A 495-nucleotide genomic window follows, 5' to 3' on the forward strand; every position below is an offset into this window, starting at 1 on the left:
ACACCCGCAGCAGCAGCATAATGCTGCTGCTGCTGCTGCTGCTGCTGCTGCAGCAGCAGCAGCAGATACAGCAGCGCGGGTACCGGCGGATGTGTGTAAGACAGGGGAAGCACCTACAACAGCAGCAGCAGCAACAGCAGCAGCAGCAACTGCTACTGCTGCTGCTGCTGCTGCTGGGGCCCCTCAAGGCAGTGCTTGGGGTCGTATACAGAAGACAAAGACGGAGACAGGAAGAGCAGCAGCAGCAGCAGCAGCAACAGCAGCAGCAGCAGCTCCAGCAGCAGCAGCAGCAGCAGGTGTAAAAGGCTGGGGAGCTGCTGATTTGGATGACATGAATTTGCTTGAGGACTGTTCAACTACCCAGCAGCAGCAGCAGCAGCAGCAGCAGCAGCAGCAGCAGCAGCAGGTTTTGCTGCAGCAGGAGTTGCAGCAGCTACAACTGCAGCAGCAGCTGCTAGAGGATTGTTTGTCTCTGCAGGTACCCTCTCCCTCTCT

General features: G+C 58.2%; 1 protein-coding gene across 1 annotated transcript in view; it reads left to right on the forward strand.

Moving 5' to 3' along the window:
• EMH_0060540 (uncharacterized protein) overlaps nt 1–495 on the forward strand; it is a gene marked incomplete at both ends in the record, with an annotated part of 2,301 nt that overhangs the window by 389 nt on the left and 1,417 nt on the right. Inside the window, one exon of the mRNA XM_013497808.1 lies at nt 1–493. Coding sequence (XP_013353262.1) covers nt 1–493 — 493 coding nt within the window. The remainder of the gene's footprint in view (nt 494–495) is intronic.

The sequence above is a fragment of the Eimeria mitis genome, genomic scaffold (genome assembly GCF_000499745.2).
Source record: "Eimeria mitis Houghton genomic scaffold, Emh_scaff2942, whole genome shotgun sequence".
NCBI classification, from domain to species: Eukaryota; Apicomplexa; class Conoidasida; order Eucoccidiorida; family Eimeriidae; genus Eimeria; species Eimeria mitis.